General features: G+C 39.8%; 1 protein-coding gene across 6 annotated transcripts in view; it reads right to left on the bottom strand.

Annotated features, from left to right (window-relative positions):
• Positions 1-2,508: 2,508 nt before the first annotated feature.
• Positions 2,509-17,885, bottom strand: part of LOC125280355 — a 29,281-nt gene continuing 13,904 nt past the window's right edge. The window contains exons 1-10 of one of the 6 annotated variants that reach the window (XM_048210893.1): positions 7,967-8,089; positions 7,392-7,625; positions 7,047-7,109; positions 6,783-6,953; positions 6,374-6,676; positions 6,130-6,252; positions 3,350-3,400; positions 3,121-3,201; positions 2,955-3,017; positions 2,509-2,873 (exon numbers count right to left, since the gene is read on the bottom strand). In XM_048210893.1, the coding sequence (XP_048066850.1) occupies positions 2,962-3,017; positions 3,121-3,201; positions 3,350-3,400; positions 6,130-6,252; positions 6,374-6,676; positions 6,783-6,953; positions 7,047-7,109; positions 7,392-7,452 (909 nt within the window). In that variant the 5' untranslated portion in view covers positions 7,453-7,625; positions 7,967-8,089 and the 3' untranslated portion in view covers positions 2,509-2,873; positions 2,955-2,961. Of the gene's footprint in view, positions 2,874-2,954; positions 3,018-3,120; positions 3,202-3,349; positions 3,401-6,129; positions 6,253-6,373; positions 6,677-6,782; positions 7,110-7,391; positions 7,626-7,966; positions 8,107-17,885 lie in introns of those variants that run through there. The other 5 variants (XM_048210861.1, XM_048210887.1, XM_048210856.1 and 2 more) reach the window with 5 other exon arrangements.

Below are 17,885 nucleotides of genomic sequence, written 5' to 3' on the forward strand. Positions count from 1 at the left end.
CTTTTCAGTTAACAATGGCATAAATTCAGCCTTTTTAATAAACTGCTTTAAACCAAGTTTTAAATAAATCAAACAAACAGTTTGACAGTTTTTAAAGGTCCCGTTTTTCGTGGTTTTTTGAAGCTTTGATTGTGTTTATAGTGTGCAATATAACATGTGTTCATGTTTCGCGTGTAAAAAAAAAAACAGTATTTTTCACATTATTTACTTATCTGTATACCGCTGTTTCCACTGTCATAAAAACGGGCTGATGACTTCCTTGTTCTATGAAGTCCCTCCTTCAGAAATATGTAACGAGTTCTGATTGTGCCAGCGGTTCCTGTGTTGTGATTCGACAGCAGCTTAGCGCTCCTTGCCCGGAAAGGTCACGCCTCTTACCATAACGTGTGCTGCACATAGTTTTACATGTGGATTATTGTGGTGTCGTGCCGAATGAACACAAAAGACAATAATTCCCGAGAGACTGAACTCTTTAATCTCCACAAGCAGCGACAGAAAATGTACAACGTTAGCACTCACTCAGAAGAGTACCTCATACGGAAAACAGCCATATACATAAACATAGTCCCCTCTTGTGGCCATTATGTGCACTGCAGTCCAACATTAACTATTGCAGTAAGGATACCACAATTATAATTTTCGGGAACCGAGTTAAACATAAATTGTAACCATTGATCTCTAAGTACAGCGTCCCTGGGAAGGCCAAACAAAGGTGATTGGACTGCGGGATGAAAATAACAGCGTTTCGACGACATGGCGACAAACACACTCTACAAACGCAACTCTTGCTCTTCTCCGTGGGAGCGCAACAAGACCACGCCCCCTTTTTTGTGTATTCCTGTGGGCGGAGGTTAGTCAAAAAACTGTTTTAGTGACGTCATTAAAGAAGGAAGTAGAGGGATGTAGTCCAAACTGGCCGTTCGATGTAGGCGACTTCTGTTAAATAAAATATCTCGCTTGGCATTGAACTTTGAGCTTTAAAATTTTACTGATTTTATTTATACTCTAACAACAACATTACACACTAACTAAAGTTTGAAACATGGGATCACGAAGAACGGGACCTTTAACATTAATTTCTATAAAATTAAGTTAATGGGTAGTTTGTGAGCACATTACTATAATTTCCACAAGTCTTTTAAATTGTATCCTTTATTGTGGTCAATTTTATGTATTAAATTTGTATAATGTTTGGCACACATTCATTTTTCAAACAAAGGGCTGCTTCTAAATCAGTAAAATGATTAATATTTAGATAATTACTGAAGGAGAATCTGCTTTTAAGGGACTTTCTTTGCTGCTAGAAAAAAATTTATAAACATGACATCAAGCATATTACAAGAGACTGTGTGTCAGTGTTGCAGTTACAGCAACATATATTTAGAGAGCATGTTATATTGTATTAAAGGCATAGTTCATTGGGGGGTGGGGGGATTAAGCCAATCATAAAACATATTACCATATAAGGATCAGAAGAATTAAAAAAGAGAGAAAAAAAAAGAAACTTTGCAGATGCCCTATTTGTCACAGACACGTCAGGCTCCACCGCTCACCAATCACAGCGCACCCAATCACCAGAATACTGATCACCGGCACCTGCACCTCATCAGCACCTCATCACTGTCTGCATATAGAGCACTCACACACACCACTCGATGTCCGGTCTCGTTTGCATTAACATTACCTGTATGCTTACCTTAAGGACTCCCCACGATCTACTTACCTGCTTCCAAGAATCTCCTCGTGTGTTCTCTCCTCTCCGTGTGAGTGCTCCCTACCTCCAGCGTCTCCAGTATCTCCAGTGTTTCCAGCTCCAAGGTTCCCAGTACTTGTCAACCACAAAAGACTCAGTTATCATCCATTCATCTCAAGATACCATTCTACTACACTGCTTACTCACCTGCACTTCTGCCACTGCTCATACTGGTTTTCAACAAAGCTCATCTAACTGTTCAAGTCCGTCTCTGTTCCTTCTGTGTTGTAACACCTATTGAACTCCAAGCTCTGTAGACAATCCCATCTGTTCACCCATGGACGTGCTGGTCTGAAAACGAGGTGTGTTCAGGCACATTGTTTGTGTGTTGCTATTCTGAGGCAACTGAAAACCAACTGAAATCTGAGCTAAAATCAGTGGCGCAGTATTTTTTTGATATTTATTTGACCAATCGTGGCAATACACACATGTATTTAAACTGACTCCTCAGGTGGAGGGTGTCTATATTCCACCATGTAAATAGCAAATCCATTGTGGGCAAGTGCATCTGACTTTTAAAGAGAATAAGAGCTGCCACTCCAATTGGTTTAATTGCACGTTACACCCAAAACACACCCACGACTCATTAAAAGACTAGGGACAACCCTTTTATACCATGCACCTTGTGCGCCGACCATTTTTTCCCATTGTTAGACTTTCAAAAGTGGATTTGGACATGCCCTAATTGCACCTGCACCATGTGCTTCAGACCATGTGCTTAGATCATTAAAATAGTGTGCCGACACACTCTCTGATGTGAGCAAATATCTTTATTTTCAAACTTTAAGTAGGGCAGTATGCAGAGGTTTTAGTATAAAAAAAATAGTAACAATCATGCAAAATTAAAAGAAAAGATGCTAAAAACAGGAATATACAAACAAGATATGTGAATCACCAAAGTTGCTCCATCACACAGAGAAGAGAAAGGATTTTATAAACAGCGTGTCTGAATCTGTCAATTACTGTATTTAATATTACATTTAAAGCAGTTTATATACCAACCATAAGAAAATGACCTTGAACACTGTATGCAAATATCCATTAAATTGCAAAAAAAACGTTTAAATCTGAACTTTATGGTGTCGCTATTTCTTCAGGGTGATTTCTTTTCCTATGTTTTCTGGGAAGAAAATAAAACAATGAACAATTTTCTGCAAGTCTTTGCTATTTTAAATATTGTTGCAGATTCACTCAAACTCACCAGTATTTTATTGTAATATTGTAGGCATCTCTATTTCCTCTGGGTGCTGCGAGTCCTTCCTCCCTGCAAAATAAAACCGTTCACTGACCTCTCGTATGTGTTTTTACCATGATTGTTCCAGATCAGATGAGTGTGAATCATCAGATTGTGTGAAGCTCAAACTCACCAGCTCTTCTTGCACAGATGATCTGAAGAAGAATCACAGTAGCAGCAGCAAACACTGCCATCTCAACAATGATCACAATCACTGCAGGAAACACGTGTGGAAGAAGAAGAAGAGAAACTGGACATGACTGAAGTCAAGGGTATCAAACTATGAATAATTATTCACAAGCATTTACAGACTGACTGACTTTAATGGTGTAAAGCTGTCAGTATAAATGAATGTGTCGTACCTCTGTATAATGATCCAGCAGTCACACTGACTTCAGTTTCTGATGCTAGATCTGTGGATCACATCTGTTAGTTCAGTTCAACACATAATGCATCAAATAATACTTGAGCTTCAAATCACAGAAATTATGAATATGTGCTGGACCCTGTATTTGATCATCAATCAATACATTTTTGTACTTTAAGGCCTGGTTTCACAGACAGGGCCTAGCTTAGGGATAGGGATTTATACTTCTGCGTCGAGGGTACGCTGTAGCTACGGCGTAGGCTGTGTGTACCGCGCATAGCCTACAACGTACCCTTACGTGCACCTCTTCAAAAATGTAACAACGTGTCAATTCAACGCAGACCACAAGCACTGTGATTGGTCTGCTAGAACCCCTCCCTCAGGTCAAAAAACTAACATGGAGCAATTGGAGAAGAGCGAGTGTTTTCAACTTCCATAGGAATGAACAAACGCTCTGTTTCAGGGGACACATACAGTCAAACTGCAACAAAAGTCGTTACCTATTTGCCACTTTTCTGCAGTTTCTATTTGTAAGCTTCTCGTTACATGACGAGCTGCTTCTTCTTCGGCTTATGCTTTGATACTCAACATGACCACGGACACTGCCTCCTAGTGGTCTGCATGCACATCGATGTGAACAACAATGCAGAAGTATAAATGGAAACAGACGCATAGCCTACGGCGCAGAGACTCCGGCATAGGTCTGACGCAGAAGTATAAATCAGCCTTTAGTTCAATTAGGATATTTAAGTAACTTTTTTAAAGGTACTCTTAACCTTACTGGTGTGCATTTTGAGACAAACCAATGACGGTGACATATTTTAAGATATAACTAGGCCTTCCCTGAAGTAGACATCGTCTGGAGGGGAGCATATGTTGCACTTAAACCTTTATATACCTTTCAGCATTCATATTGCCTTCCAAAACATGCAAGCTGCCCATACCGTTTGCACTTATGCACCCCATATTTCAACATCAAGGTCAAATTTCAGGGCATGACAGCGCTTTTAGACCATGTTCACATATGGCCTTTTTGCATGATAGAGCTTTAGTTGGCATCTGCAGATGGCACAGCGGATTGTGTTTACTGACAATGGTATCAGGAAGTATTCCTGGGCCCATTTAGTAATGTCATTGACACAATCATGCCGATGAGTGATGCAGTGTCGTCTGAGGGCCCGAAGACCACAGGCATCCAATAAATATCTTCAGCCTTGTCCCTTATGCACAGAGATTTCTCCAGTTTCTCTGAATCTTTTGATGATGTTATGCACTGTAGATGATGAGATTTGCAAAGCCTTTGCAATTTGACATTGAGGAACATTGACACTCTTTCACAGATTGCCCATCTTTACTTCTGAGAGACTCTGCCTCTCTAAAGCCCTGGATACAATGCACAATTTTAGCAATCCTATAAGATCATTACTTTATCGCACTATGCAACATGGATCTATTAAACTTGGGTACGACATGCATGTAGACTGTACAATAATGACACCTATTGACTCGTAGGCTTCGATGCAAGTTTCTATAGAAGAATACAACATCATCAGCATGCGCTAGTGGTAAACAAAAGGCCTTGCTGAATCATACTTTGGCAGTTGTAGTTTTTATATAGGCTGAAAAAAATGAAACGGCGAAATAAGAAGGGAAAAGAGCTTGAGGTAAGCAGTTTTAAGTTTTAGCGCCATGTCGCGTTGATTTCATGTCAAATTTTTATTGGCTGGTCAGTAGACGTAGGTTGTTGCAGCAAACACACCGTGTGTTGATCATGCTGAATTTCTGACACTTACAGAAAATTATCGTAGGCTATCTTTGGTCACAAGACCAGGAAAACGGCCATCTTTGAACCTCTCTCACTATACAAAAAAGGACCACTGATTAAGAGCCACGATAACAGAAATCGCCACGATTGTTTCACAATGACAATCTTTCGTCTGGGACAGCCAAAAATCGTGCAGTGAATCCTGGGCTTAAGACATCCCTTTTATAACTAATCATGTTACAGACCTGATTTTAGTTAACTTAATAAGTTGCTAGATGTTCTCCCAGGTGAATCTTTTCAAAATTTCTTGCTTTTTTAGCCATTTGTTGCCCCCGTGCCAACTATTTTGAGACCTGTAGCAGGCATCAAAATTTAAATGAGATCATTTAGTGGATACAAGTGTAAAATTTCTCAGTTTAAACATTTGTTATGTTATCTATGTTCTTTTGTGAATACAATATTTGCTCATGTGATTTGAACATCTTTTATTTTTATTTCTATTCAAATTTAAAAAGTGTCCTAACCCAGAATTCGGGTTGCATGTCAGTAAAAGTTACTTAAATTAAAATAATTTCTATAGATAAGACTCTTATTCCTCATCTGGGATCATGTACAGCCATTGAAGCTGCACTGAAACATTTGAGTGAAGTCCACTATATGGAGAAAAATGCAGGTTACAGTGCAGGTTTGAAAACATCTGTAAACATTTAATCACATGAAGCTCTTTCTTCTTTGAGTTCAGTCAATCACAGTGAACTGCAGATATTATTATAGAAGTTTCATTAGAACGCAGACTGTACTGGACATTCATTTGAATATTTTTTGAGCAAAAAAAAAAAAATCTTTAGCACATTGACAAATTTAATTAGAGTTACTTTTTCTACATAGTTCTTGATCCCCTGTACTCCATCTCATAATGTCTTCACAGAGGAATCAATTATGTCTAGGGACTGATTTTAAAAGTAAAGTCACTGCAAAGCACTGATGTGAGAAAGACAGTGATGATGTACCTTTAGTTTCTGGTGTGTTTATAGTTGAAGAATCCTGAGAGTTTGTGATCTGGACTGGAATCACTGCTGTCGTTGAATCATCTTGAGCTGTTAAAAAATTATGTTTATTCAGATGATTCATACCTGTAGATTACAATCATATTAATAATTTAATACACAAGATAACTCTAGCATTATCTATCATTATATATAGTGTGTCTAACGGAGAGTCTTCCAGAACTTATTCATGAGATTCTTTTCTCACCTGAATACTTGACAGTGTATCTGGCTGAGGTCTTGACTTGATTTCTGAGAGTAAGCTGACATCTCCACTCTCTGTTGTCATCTTCATTCAGGAGTGTTGTAGTCAGAGTGATGATACAGTGATCTGATGATATCTGATATCTGGAGTCTGTCTTCAGATCAACACCAGCCTGATTCACCCACAACAGCTGAAGTCCCTCAGAATGGACCAAATCATCACAGGATAATCTAGCATATAACTGACAGGAGAGAGTCACAGAGCGGCCTGGTCTGATCTCAGTCTGTGAGGATGATGATGAGGAAACTGAACAAGACATAAATCACAAGACACAAATCATGCTTCAATAATCATAAGACTTTAAACCAAGAATTTGCCACTTTTTAAAATGATCATATAGTCATAAAATTACCATGAAGAACATGGAGATAAACACGTGCATCAGTTCCTTGTTGTTTGTCATTCACATATTGTCGGCAACTGTAAGATCCAGAATCTTCTTTTGGGACATTTGTGATGTTCAGAGAGCAGTCAGACCCCAGACTCAGTCTCTCATGACTCTCTGTGACTTTATTCTTTATCCCTGAAAAAATAAGTTCAGCTGCTGCTGAATGTCTGAATCTGCTATAGATCCATGTAGTTGAGTTGCAGTCAGAAAGAGAAAGAGCATTATTACAGGGCAGACGGACATTTTCACCAGAACTGATGAACACATGAGCATCATCCACTCCACTGGTACCTGAAACACAGTATATCTGAGTGATCATTATGATCTATATTAATAAATGAAAGTTCATAAACCCCTGTGACAGCAGGACATCCTCAGTGTCAGTGATTGCGAAACAGTATTTGCAAACGTGACAGTGACTCTGAGAACATGAATGTCAGGAAGAATAAAGCATGTTCAAACTAACTCATTCACAGACTCCATGACACACCAGCTCTATTAAACATTTTTATGAATGTATATTTATATTTAACTCTTTCCCACTAGATTAAAGAGCATGCAGAATGTGTTTACCTGTGAGAAGTAAGCAGAGAATGATCAGTCCCAGCAGACACAAATCACACTTATCAGACATTTTTTGTTTCTGTCAGTCTCCCTTGTTTAATATTAGCCCCTCAGGAAAAAATGGTTCAGCAACACCTTGACTTCATGTGTAGAGACTCATAAAGTCTAGCATGAGCGTCCAGATCCTCAACAGCTTCTGCATTTTGCTGAGACCAACACAGAATTCAATAATGAAGAAATCCGCTAAAGAGAGAAGAGAAACTACCATCATCAGTCTAAACTGGGTTCAGAGATGATCACTGCTCAATTTGGTTAAACTGAGTTCTGAGTAAACATGAGTAATGTTTCCAAAACTCAACTGTGAGATCACAGTTCTGAAAACACTATATAAAACATGTAATGTCACAATAAAAGCACAGTCCACAAACCCTGCTTACTAAGCACCAGGTTAAGGCAAACGGTTGGAGTTTCCTGGAAAGCAGCAGGAAACTGCCAAACTAGATCGGTTTTCAGACACAATTGGAGAATGAAAGACTTTGACACCTGCTAAATGATTTTAAAAAATAAAACAAAAACATGCTTACCCCTTCGATAGGCAGTTGTGAACACACATCAATGTTCAAGAGACCCAACCCACATGGAAAAAACCTATATAAACATATATGTTTCAATATAGGTTTTGATATAGGTTTTACATATATGTGACATATATAAAATTGGCCGTTTTCCTATATTATATGTACATATATGTACATATATGCACACATATATGTACACATAATATAGGAAAACGGCCAATTTTATATATGTCACATATATTAAAAACCTATATCAAACCTATATTGAAACATATATGTTTATATAGGTTTTTTCCATGTGGGTAATCAAAGACAGACTGCGAAAAATCTTGCCATCAGGTCCTCACTTTATTCTGTATAACACAAATGGCAATATATGAGGACTTGTGCAGCATACAAACAGCATGCGGCAGCAACGCACAACGCTGAGAAAGAGAGATATTAAAAGTAACTTAAGTAAAGAAAAATAATCAACGAAACATCTGAATGTACATCACAGAGGGGTTTTGGATTACAATCATACAAATATATCATGTGAATTCAGCTGTTACATGAAACATGGCCTTAATTGAATCACCGCAAAAACTTTGTGCGACCTACCGCTGTGATGTCTCATGCAGACTGGGAAGCAGCAAAGTGCGTCAACACCCCAAGTCAGCATGGCGGCAGGAAACCCCAAATATGGTCATGGCAAGTGGAATCACAAAATAATTGTCTAAATACATAACTGCTACATTCGCACATACATAAGTTCTTGCATAATTTTTTTCGTTAATTCTTAGTTTTTGCCTTGATAATAGAAAATATGAGCTAGGCATCATGTATGACAGTCAAAAATGAGATATGAGCTACAAAATGACCAGATCCTGCCATTAGCTATATAGAAGACATATCTTGTATGTATAGGGCTTATATGTGGATATGAAGAAGCAATACAGGAGACCTATATTTCCTGTATATGCACATATGCACCTCAATTTTGCCTATATGTGGCATACATACGCATATATGCAGCATATACGTGCATATACACTGCATATAGGTTTCATATATGCGCATATATCCACATATAGGTTCTTTCCATGTGGGAAAACAAGATCAGATTTCAGGTAATGCTATGCAGCAGAATAAGTTGTTTGCACATGACGTCACAGGATGGCACAAAATTCAGATGGAGGGCAGGAAGTGATTTTCTACAAAGGGAAGCACTATAAAATGCCTTTGTTTTGCAACGTTTATGGTTGCACTAATCGATCAAACCGAGAAAACACAAGGAGCTTTTATCATGTACCAAAATTTATTGTTCATTGTTGGGGGAAAAATGCAAGAAACTGACTGAAAAAACGCAGTAATCCTGAGTCTGAAGATGGGAGGAGCCGAGTCGGATAATGCCAGTGTGTGCAGTGACCACTTTGTCAAAAGTTAATACAACTTCCATATGCAACCACTGACAAAAAAGTCCTATGCCTCCATAGTTTTGTATGCTTTCTTTTGTTCTCTAGTGAAGAAGGATGTCAGTGACTCTATGACAAACGAAGTGCAGAATAAATATATATATTGGTGGTCTTTTAATATGTGGTAATACGTGGCAGTATCGCTAGCAAGGCATCAACCTCAGCCACTGGCATCCTGAAGTAAACTTTGAATTGCTCTGGATAATCCCGCAGCTCCTTGATAAGGAGGTGGAACTTCTTTTTCTCTTTTTTAAGAAGAGTGGACAACAAAATCATCCTCACTGCTTCAAGACTCCGTTTTGTATTGTTTTGCAAAGATATTGGCAAATTTTACTCTCTACTTGACTACATTTTTGAGCAAGTAAATGTAGTTTTTACTTGTTTCTGTATTGAACCTACACCTCAATATTGAGGTGTTCAGTTTTATTTTGATTTTAGAAAATAAACTTGATTTCTCATCTTACAAATCAATTGTTTCTTATTTTAACTGGCAGTCTCTCAGGACTAGTGCATCTCTGAGCCTACATTCAGCATGAGTAAAATACTTAAGGACTGTTAAAATCAGATACTTTAAGACTTATTGGAATTGGTTACTTGTAACTTGTAGTGGAGTCATTTTCGATGTAAGGTATCAATACTTTTACTCAAGTATGGCTTTCAGGTACTCTTTACACCTTTGGTGCTGAGCCCATTTCTTTACTCTTTATATACCATTTTATAACATTAACACCCTTATCAAATTCGCAGATGACATTACTATGGTGGAGTTGATCACCAGAGGCAATGGGTGTGCCTACAGAGAGGGGGTACAGAGGCTGACAGTGTGGTGCAACGAGAATAATCTAGCATACGTGTTCAGTGGAACGTGTAGCCTTTCAAATTAAAGTCCATTTAATAGCATGCATTGTGGCTTCTGTCACCACTGTGAAAGTCTTGGTGTTTTGATGCCAGAAGATAGACTTTATTACAAAGATATAAAGCCGTGTTGGTCTGCAGAACAACAGCTGGACCAGTTTCCACACATTCTTGTTTCCTTAGGGTTAATGTGGGCATCTGTTGTCTCTTTAGTTTTGTTTTCTATTGTGAAACAACGGCCCAGGCCAGTGCTGCCACCTCGTGGAACAACTGAGTAGTGCAAAACACAATGAGTGCACACGTGCAACCTGCACGGCAAAGGTTAAATCAGATGACACAGGTACTATCCTGGTGATGAAATTTAGAGCTTGAGAACCATGGGGATTATTGGGAGGCCATGATTGATAAGGGCCAATGGAGGGAATTCGACACCCCTACTCTTTACAAGAAATGCCATGGGATTTTTGATGACCACAGAGAGTCAGGATCTCCGTTTAACATCCACTCAAAGGATGGAGCTTGTTACACTATACTGGGGCGTAAGGAGCCTGCTGTCCTCACTAACACCTCTTCCAGCAGCGCAGTTTTCCCAGGAGTTTCCCATTTATTCCTAACCAGACTCAGCCCTGCTTAGCTTCAGTGGGCGACTAGTCTTGGGCTACAGGATGATTTGACTGTGTCTAAGTCACATAGAAGAGACTTGTGATTTCAGACTACAGTGTTGTTGTTTCTCCACTGCATGAATCTTCATGTGTTTCTTCAGGTTACATTTAATAGTGAAACTCTTTCCACACTGATCACACGTGTGCGGCTTTTCTTCACTGTGAATCCTCTCATGTATTTTCAGAGATGATGACCGATTGAATCTCGCGTCACAGTGTGAACACTTGTAAGGTTTTTCTCCAGTGTGATTTCTCTGGTGCAGTTTTAATTGGCCCGCTGTAATAAAAGTCTTCTCACACTCAAAGCACATGTACTCTCTCACACCAGTGTGTATTTTCTGATGTGCTTTTAAACTTCCCAGCTGTGAAAAACTCTTTCCACACACAGAACATGAAAATGGTTTCTCCTTCGTATAAACTGTCAAGTGTGCCTTCAGCTCTGATGACCCAATAAATGTTTTGCCACATTGATCACATGTGAACGGTTTCTCTCCAGTGTGGATCCTCATGTGGCTTTTAAGGTTTTTGGTGAAGCTCTTCCCACACTGATCACATGTGAACGGCTTATTTCCGGTGTGAACTCTCATGTGACGCTCAAGATCATGTTTGGTTGTGAAACTCTTTCCACACTGAGTGCAGGTTGTAGATTTCTTGGCTGCTCTTTCCTTTAAAAATTTATTTTTATTCTTTGAGCAACTCAAAGGTTTTTCTCCAGGTTTGTCATGATGTTTCTCCTCCACTTCACTCAGTTCTTCACTCTCCTCGCTCTCCTCCATCAGGTCTGAAATGAAAGAAAACAGTTTAGTTTAATTTCAAAACATAATTTAAAAACATTTCAAAGAGAGAAATATGAAGTCAAAGGACATAAAAGTAAGCCCTGATCTAATAGCAGAAAGTAGACATCTGCTATAAAATATTATGATCATTTTGATGCCTTTTTAAAATGATCTGTCCCTGAAAATCTCCATTAATGAGGTACATGTCCAATTATTATTTTAAAACATTATAGACACAAATCCCATGTTTCTTCACTGAGAACTATTAAATATATTTGATCAATGATACAATTATCTAATTTATTACCTAATGTTTGTGCTCTGACTTGAATGGGTTAAAATGCAAAGGACAGTATGGGTTACTTGGCTTCATGTCACTTTCACTTAATGTCAATATTATAAAAATACACAATAATGCCATAATTTTGACACCAACATTTAGATTGATATTTTATTCTATTTTATTGAAATCTTAACTCTTTCCCTTCCAGTGTATTTGAAAAAAGTTGCCAGCCACTTTCAGCATTTTTGATCATTTTCTATGTCCATGACTATGTCTGGATTTGATTCACAGTGATGATCAAGACATAAATGATGAAGATAAAGTCCATCAACACGCTACAAAAAGCTACATCAACATTTCATTCACTAATGTTTGGCAGTTTTGATTCATATGCTTTTATGTTGATGACACATTGTTTTAAATATGCATTGTAAGATATCTTATCAGCCTGACTTTTCTTTCCCTGTTTCTCCCTGTTTTCTCTCTCCTGGTCTTTAAGGCTGCAAAGGTAAAACGGAGAAGAGTTGTTATTGTTTCATCACACATCTGGTTTTAATGTACACAATGTATATGTGTGTGTGTTTCTTGGAAAGCTGCAAAGAAATGGTCCCTGACTTTTGTATTGCAAGTATGGAAAGGGTCTTCTTGGATCCTCAGGAAGGCAGGGGTACTTGACCAGAAGTTGACCATATTTAGACTTGTTTTTCTACATGTACCACATTCCTATATCATGAAAGTATAGTCTCATTGGACAGTTGCTACACTACCCCTTGAACATGTATAAAAGCCATGTACTGAAGCAAGATTGGGAGAAGGTTTTGTGAACGGATTGGCTTCATGTTCATGGGTCTTTTCCCATAGGCCTATGCATTCAATGAGTGAAAAAGACAAACTTGAGAATGAGGCATGACTAGGGACAATAAACAGAGATTAAAATAATCTTACATGCATACAATTTCATATGTTAATGGTTGTTTCTGCTTCATCGTCACCTGTGTTTTAAATGTGCTCGGTTACAAACTTAACCTTGGTTCCCTGATATATGGGAACGAGTACTGAGTATGGGGAAAAACCCCTTTTTCTTTGATTACTGAAGCCTTTTTCAATAACACAGTGTAACTGCATGGCCAATGGTTCGAGCAGTGAAACTTTTTTGAACCAATGATGGCATGGTAGAGCTGCGCAAGCCTATGGCGATGCAGCGCACCAGAGCCCGCCGAAATGGGTGGAGCATTTGGCTATACAAGAGAGCATTTTTCCATAGCAAATCAGGTCAATCGACTGAAGCGACAACACTGAGTCATGCAGCTCCATGGCACGGCAACAAACGCAGTACTCATTCCCGTATCTCAGCAAGTCGAGGTTCATAACCGAGTATGTTCCTTTCACTCATACCACATATGGGGAATGAATAAAATCACGCCGTGCCATGGCAGGGAACAACTGAAACTATCTTAGGCACCGAAGGGGCCTAGGGGATAAGTAAGGATAAGCCGTCACATCCCCCATAGTTACACATGCTTAAGAGTGAGCTGGCTCCTATGAAATAACAGCACGACTGACGGGCTACGTAGAGGCCATCAAATCATGCTGAAAGAACCCGGGCATGCAAAGAGCTGGGTTCTGCTGAAGGGCGCGGAACGCTTGATGTATGTCCTTAAAGCCCTAACAGGGCAGAGTAAGTCCAACTCGCGCTCGTCCCCTGAGAGAGGTAGTGCTGAGAGGGTGATTACCAGTGCTCTGAATGAAGTTGAGAGCACTTAGATATGTAGCCATGCCTGGGTTTCTGCATAACCTTCAAGTCATTAAACCCAAATTCGACGCACAAATTCGTATCGCCTTCATGCTTGACCAATGCTAGAACCAGAGCGATCTTAAACGAGAGGGACCGAAGGTCAGCTGCCCGCAGCAGCCGCACTCAAATGGGTCTTCGTTCCGGGCCGCACACCAGGCGGCGAAGACCGACCATTTTTGGGTGTAGAGGCATCTAGAAGATGGAGCTCTAGCCAGAGAAATGGTATTCAGTATATCCTTGGGGAAGTCGACATGCTCCCATCGAGGGCCCAGAGGAGCAAAGCCCACAGCTCAGGCTGGGGGTGCCAAATTGTCCTGTTTGCCTGAGAGAGGAGGTCCCATCTCAGGGGAATTGGCCACGGGGCCTGTCGTTGACAGCCTGAACAGCTCTGAGGACTTATGGTCTTCCCTGACATGTCTGATGGCCTGAGGGATCAGAGCAATCGGGGGGAAAGCATAGAGGAGGAGGCTGGGCCAGTCGTGGGCCAGCGCATCCTTGTCCTTCAAAAAGAAGACTGGGCAGTGAAAGTTGTCTTCTGAGGCGAAGAGGTCGCCTCTGCATTCCCGAAGATCTCCCAATTTTTGAGATCCGTCTGGGAGTGGAGCGTCCAATTGTCTGAGGGGACATTGCTCCGAGGTAGTATCCCTTCTGGATACCGCCCCTAGGGGAACCCATGGTCGAACCACTGAGGGTCTCTCCAGGGGTTCAGGGCTGTTAAACAGGCCTGATTCTCCCTGGCATGGAAGCGGCAGTGCCGCCAAGCGTGAGGTGGAACCCGAAGTTTCAGCCAGTGCTGCAGAGGCCACATTCGTAGGGTGCCAAGCTATAGAACTGGGGAGGAGCAAGCCATCAAAACACTTCAGAGGAAATGGGCTCTGGTCCTGATAGAAACCATGAGCTGCTGAATGGCAAGAGTGCGCACTGGTGAGACTGTCGAAAACAGCTCCCAGGAACAATATATGTTGGCTGGGGAGAAGTGAGCTCTTGGTGAAATTGACCCTGAGTCCCAGACACTTCAAGTAGCTGAGGAGCACAGATCTGTTGTATGCTAGCTTATCCTGAGACTGGGCCAATATGAGCCAGTTGTCAAGGTAATTAAAAACGCGGATTCACATCTGCTTCAGAGGGGAAAGAGTCCATACAAAAGTCCATATACTTCATAAAAGTGCGCAGAGCTAGGGACAGCCCAAGGAGAAGGACTGTATATTGGTAAGCCACTCGTGTGAGAGCGTCCATCTTCCATGGAGGCGGCTTGCGGGGCAGTGCCAGCAAGCAACGCACTTGGAATTCAGCATTTACCACAAACTTCAGTGAAACAATGTCATTAGAAGAAAAATATTCCATGAGTCTCACCTGATAGCTGTAGGGGAGCTAGTCATGGCCAGCAAGTGACACGCTGAGAGGCTCTGCATTTTAAAACAAATGCTGGAAAGATATGCTCTCGCACCCTCATAGTGAGAGCGCTCGTTCTCAATAAACGCGGCTTGTGGGGTGAAACCGTCAAGCGACGCGCTGACAAACTCAGCAAACACCACAGAAAAATTCTCTTTCAGATGAATCATGAGTCAGGGGAGAGCGTCATTTTATATTCAGCTGAGCGGTGTCAGAAGTGAGACTGCTCTTCCTCAATGAACGCTGCTAGCGGGAGCAGAGCCAGCAAGTGACATGCACAGAGGTCCAGCATAATCACAAATATTAGAGAGCATGTCATGTTCAGCTGAGCATAAGTGAGCATTGAGCTCACTCTTTCAGTGAGCTCGCTCCATCATTGTTTCAAAAAAGTTTCACTGCTCGAACCAATGGCCATGCAGTTACACTGTGTTATTGAAAAAGGCTTCAATAATCAGAGAAAAATGAGTCTTTCCCCATATTCAGTATGAGTGAAGTATCAAAAGGGAACAGGATATTCAGTAATCTTTCAGAAGATGCGTAATAGCACCCCCTACCACATAACAGGGCAAACACAGAAAGCCACTCTTAGAGAGGTATTGGTCTACATGCAAAACACCCTGATGTACACTGAAAAATTTGACATGTGGACAATGTGGACATGAAAACAAATGATCTTGAATAATGAATTTTAAAGCCTGACATGCACTTCTGAAAGGTAGGCTAATGTATGTGCGAGAGAGAGAGAAAGCATGGGAGAAGCCTGACCATACTGTGCATAATATTTATATATGCCATATAATCGCTATGAAGAGCTGTGCAAGTGATGGATTTGGGTGTATGAGCACCTCTGGCACACCATTGCTTTGGCACTACTAGAACTACAATTGACTTAATTAAAAATGAACTAGAGACTTGTGCTTGTGCTTTTCATTTTAGTGACTGAATGAAGAATAAACCCCAACCTCTTTGTTCTTCAGTATCTTCAGTGTGTTTAATTCTGCAGAGTTCACTGATGATGCGAGTACAATGGGAGGAGCTTCACTGATGATGGGCTTGATATGGGAGGGGCTTCATTGATGATGTGAGTACAATGGGAGGAGCTTCACTGATGATGCGAGTGATGTGGGAGGATCTTCATTGATGATGAATTGCAGTGGGAGAAGCTGATCTGCCAAAATCAAAAATATATCAGTTGCGAAGTTTGTTTTTATATTGACATCTTGATAAGATGAATATAAATAATGTAGATTCTTCCAAATATAAATAATGGTAAGAAAAAGAGTTAAAAGCATAGACACAGAAATAAATGGACATATTTGTAACCAACAAATACCCTCAGTCTGTTGACAGCAATGAAATGAGCTTTAAGTGTCAGTTTACAGCAGATCTGAAGACATCAGCATAATAAATGAGGTGAAAACAGGAACTATTGACATGAAATAGAGTTTTAGCTAATGTGTTTGCTGTTAGACACACATTATTTAAATCAGGATATATGCTAAGACTATAAAACAGCTACTGAAAGACAATACTGTTATTTCTCACAATATTACATGTATAAAACAAATAATACAAAAACAAACACTAATGACTAATTCATCTTCAATCACTACAGCTAAACTAAAAAAAAAAAAAAAAAAAAAAATTGTCCATATGAATCTATATATAGTTGGATTTTATGATAACATTAATCTCAGTAAAGTAATTGGATCATTAACATGTCAGAGGTTTGTATGTATATATGAACTAACAATGATCATAAAACCTTTAAAATAAAAAGCATCACAAAGCAACTGTTTCCAGTGCCAAACTGTATTCATATTTATCCATATTAACACTTATATATAGATTTAAAATATCACACGTGGCTCGTATGCTCCATGTAAAGTATTTATCAGTATATGTTCCAGTATATTTTAATAATATGAGGTATTCAGTACAGTTATCAGTCAAAACATCGAAACAAACATAAAAAAGCACACAAAATCTCTCAGGTCTGAATGACTTTAACACATTTTCCTCACATGCTCGCTGTCTGTGTTGTAGATTCTGTCGTCTCTGTGAAAAATCCCTCTCAAAGTCTTGAGGTGCTGAGATGGTCTGCAGAGTAGATTCTGGCTTCATATTCCTATACGATCCACCCCAACATGTCACTATTTCCAGTCTTTTATTTTAAGAAGTGGACAGGTGACGAGGAGCTCCTCACATTCCAATCCCTTACTGGGTTTCTCATTGGTGAAAGGAGCTTCCTGCTGACAACTGTGTTGACCAATCAGTGTTAACCATACATGTATACATCATTCCTTTAGTCTGGAAGACGATGGCAGTAAGATGTGGTGTGCTGTATATATCAATTAGGGCTGTAAATTTTACACATTAATTTGAAGTGATTATGATTAATGCATTTAATGCACCTGCTCTGACCTGCACTTCATGATGCAGACCAACAACTGACTAAAAGTAATGAAGCCTATTACAAATTTATAAGCCCCTACATTTCAGGATATTAGGGCAAAAATGTCCCTGTATGTTTTTCTTTCTTATATTTATATTGTAGGGAAAAGCACATTCCAGGTCCCAGTTTATGGCCGGCCCGTCATTTACAAATCCACACGACAACATACGTCAAGCAGATTGTGGCAAAAACATGCTAAAATCGTGTAGTCTGAACCAGGCATAGCGTAACTCCTCCATAACCACACCCAACT

Source organism: Megalobrama amblycephala, linkage group LG1 (genome assembly GCF_018812025.1).
Source record: "Megalobrama amblycephala isolate DHTTF-2021 linkage group LG1, ASM1881202v1, whole genome shotgun sequence".
NCBI classification, from domain to species: domain Eukaryota; kingdom Metazoa; phylum Chordata; class Actinopteri; order Cypriniformes; family Xenocyprididae; genus Megalobrama; species Megalobrama amblycephala.